We start from the raw sequence: 2,357 nt of genomic DNA on the forward strand, positions 1-2,357 counted from the left end.
ATATGACAAATCCTGTGTTGATACAAGAACTAGTTGAAAAGTTGCCAGCTCAAATGCGCCTACAATGGGCAATGTTTTCTAGGCCGTCTTCAGACGCTAATCTGAAGGCGTTTAGCGATTGGCTGTTCGACTTGGCAGACGCTGCCAGCAACGTTACATCAGTTCTTTCTGCTAGCAATCCTGAGTCGGAGAAACGCAAAGCTCATCGGGTAAGTGTTCATGCGGAGGAGAAGAATGCTAGCAGAGAATTCGCCGAACGGGTTAAACCCAAATTATCATGCTATTTATGCAAAGAATCTCATGTTATTTTAAAATGCGATAAGTTCAAAAACTTAGGTTATGACGAAAAATGGAATGAGGTACGTAGGTTGCAGCTTTGTAGGTTATGTTTACGAAAACACGATGCGAGAAGCTGTCGTGAGAGGAAAGCATGCGGCGTGAACGGTTGCACCTACAAACATCACCCGCTTTTACACAAAACCTTCGATGCTCAAACAGCAATTGTGGCTCATCACAAAGAAGTAAGTAACACGCTTTACCGTGTTGTACCAATAACGATTTATGGAAGAGGCACGTCATGTGACGTTTATGCCCTTTTAGACGATGGATCCGGCCCAACTCTTATTGAGAAAAGTGTGTTGCAACGTTTGCAGGTGCAAGGTGCTAAAGCAGATTTGTGTCTTAAATGGACAGACGGCACGGTACGTGTACAGCGGGACTCCGATTGGATCGATTTAGATGTATCGCCGCGTGGGAAGCAAAAGAGGCTTACTCTGCGTAACGTACGCTCCGTGGATGCGCTTGATCTTCCACTTCAAACAATGGATATTACGGAGCTTGCAGGATTACATAAACATCTAAGGGGAATTCCAGTTGAGTCATACCGCAACGTTGTGCCACAATTAATAATTGGATTAAGCAACAAAAATGTGATGATGCCACTTAAGTTTCGTGAAGGCAAAGCGCATGAGCCAGCTGCCACCAAAACCCGCCTTGGATGGACCGTTTATGGTGTCATAAATACCGACGAACGACAGAACGTTGACAATATGCAGCTACATGTTTGTGAGTGTGATGACGATGTAGCCTTGCAAAAGTTGGTCACAGAGTACATGTCCCTGGAGAAAAATTGTAATGACCGGGAAAATAATCAGTTTCAAAGTACAGAGTTAAATGAAATGCGAGGCAACGTTAAGCGCAAGGGAGAACACTTCGTAGCAAAGCTGCTATGGAAGTCGGAGAGCACTACTATGCCAGACAACTATCCCGTGGCTTTGCGTAGACTCACATGCTTCGAGAGAAAGTTAGAATCGTCTCCCGATCTTAGGTTACTTGTAAATGAACATATTCGCTCAATGGAGGAAAAGGGGTACATTCGCAAATTAAGCACAAGCGAGATTTCCGCCTATCATCCTCGGAAGTGGTATTTGCCAATATTTGCGGTGCGAAATCCAAATAAACCACAGAAGGTCAGAATAGTGTGGGATGCAGCTGCGGAGTACAAAGGGCTCTCCTTGAATTCATGCCTGGACAAGGGCCCAGACTTATTGACCTCTCTCTTTGATGTTTTACTTAATTTCCGGATAGGGAAAATTGGGTTGTGTGGCGATATCTGCGAAATGTTTCACAGAGTGCACATCGATGAAGAAGATCAGCAGTCGCAGCGTTTCCTGTGGAGAAACTGTGAGGATGCTCGTCCACCAGATGTCTACATGTTGTTAGTGATGAGTTTTGGGGCAAGCTGTTCGCCATCCCTAGCTCAAGTTGTGAAAAATTTAAACGCTTTAGAGTTCGCCGATACGCACCCAAAAGCAGCTAAAAGTATTTTGGAGAGGCATTACGTCGATGATATGCTCGACAGTGTTGGTACGATTGACGAAGCGGTTCAATTGGCTACGAGTGTTCGTGCGATCCACAAGCACGCAAATTTTCATATTCGAGGTTGGCTATCCAACTCCAAAGATGTCGTCGAAGCCTTAGGGGAAGCAGGCGATGCACGCGAATTTTGTGGCGCTGCCAAACGAGTAGATCAGGTAGTTGAAGCAAGTAAGGTGCTAGGCATGTGGTGGCAGACGTCTGATGACACACTCACATACAATTTGAAATTCACGAAGGCCAACGATGAAATTCTGCGAGGAGCTAAGCTTCCAACAAAGAGGGAGCTGTTAAGATTGCTGATGTCTATATTTGACCCGTTGGGGCTATTAACCTTTTTCTTAATCGACGCTAAAATTTTACTTCAGAAGGTATGGCGAAGTGGTATTGGATGGGACGATTCTATACCGGAGCAGTTGTCAGGTGAGTGGATGAAGTGGTTATCCTTTCTTCCACAAGTTCAAAATATGAAGGTGCCCAGA

General features: G+C 45.0%; 1 protein-coding gene across 1 annotated transcript in view; it reads left to right on the plus strand.

Moving 5' to 3' along the window:
* The first annotated feature begins 6 nt into the window (after positions 1 to 6).
* Positions 7 to 2,357, plus strand: part of LOC118755785 — a 6,947-nt gene continuing 4,596 nt past the window's right edge. Inside the window, exon 1 of the mRNA XM_036490602.1 lies at positions 7 to 2,348. Within this exon, the coding sequence (XP_036346495.1) occupies positions 54 to 2,348 (2,295 nt within the window). The 5' untranslated portion in view covers positions 7 to 53. The remainder of the gene's footprint in view (positions 2,349 to 2,357) is intronic.

This window comes from Rhagoletis pomonella, unplaced genomic scaffold (assembly GCF_013731165.1).
Source record: "Rhagoletis pomonella isolate Grant_MI unplaced genomic scaffold, Rhpom_1.0 Rhpom_scaffold_07377, whole genome shotgun sequence".
Lineage (NCBI taxonomy): Eukaryota > Metazoa > Arthropoda > Insecta > Diptera > Tephritidae > Rhagoletis > Rhagoletis pomonella.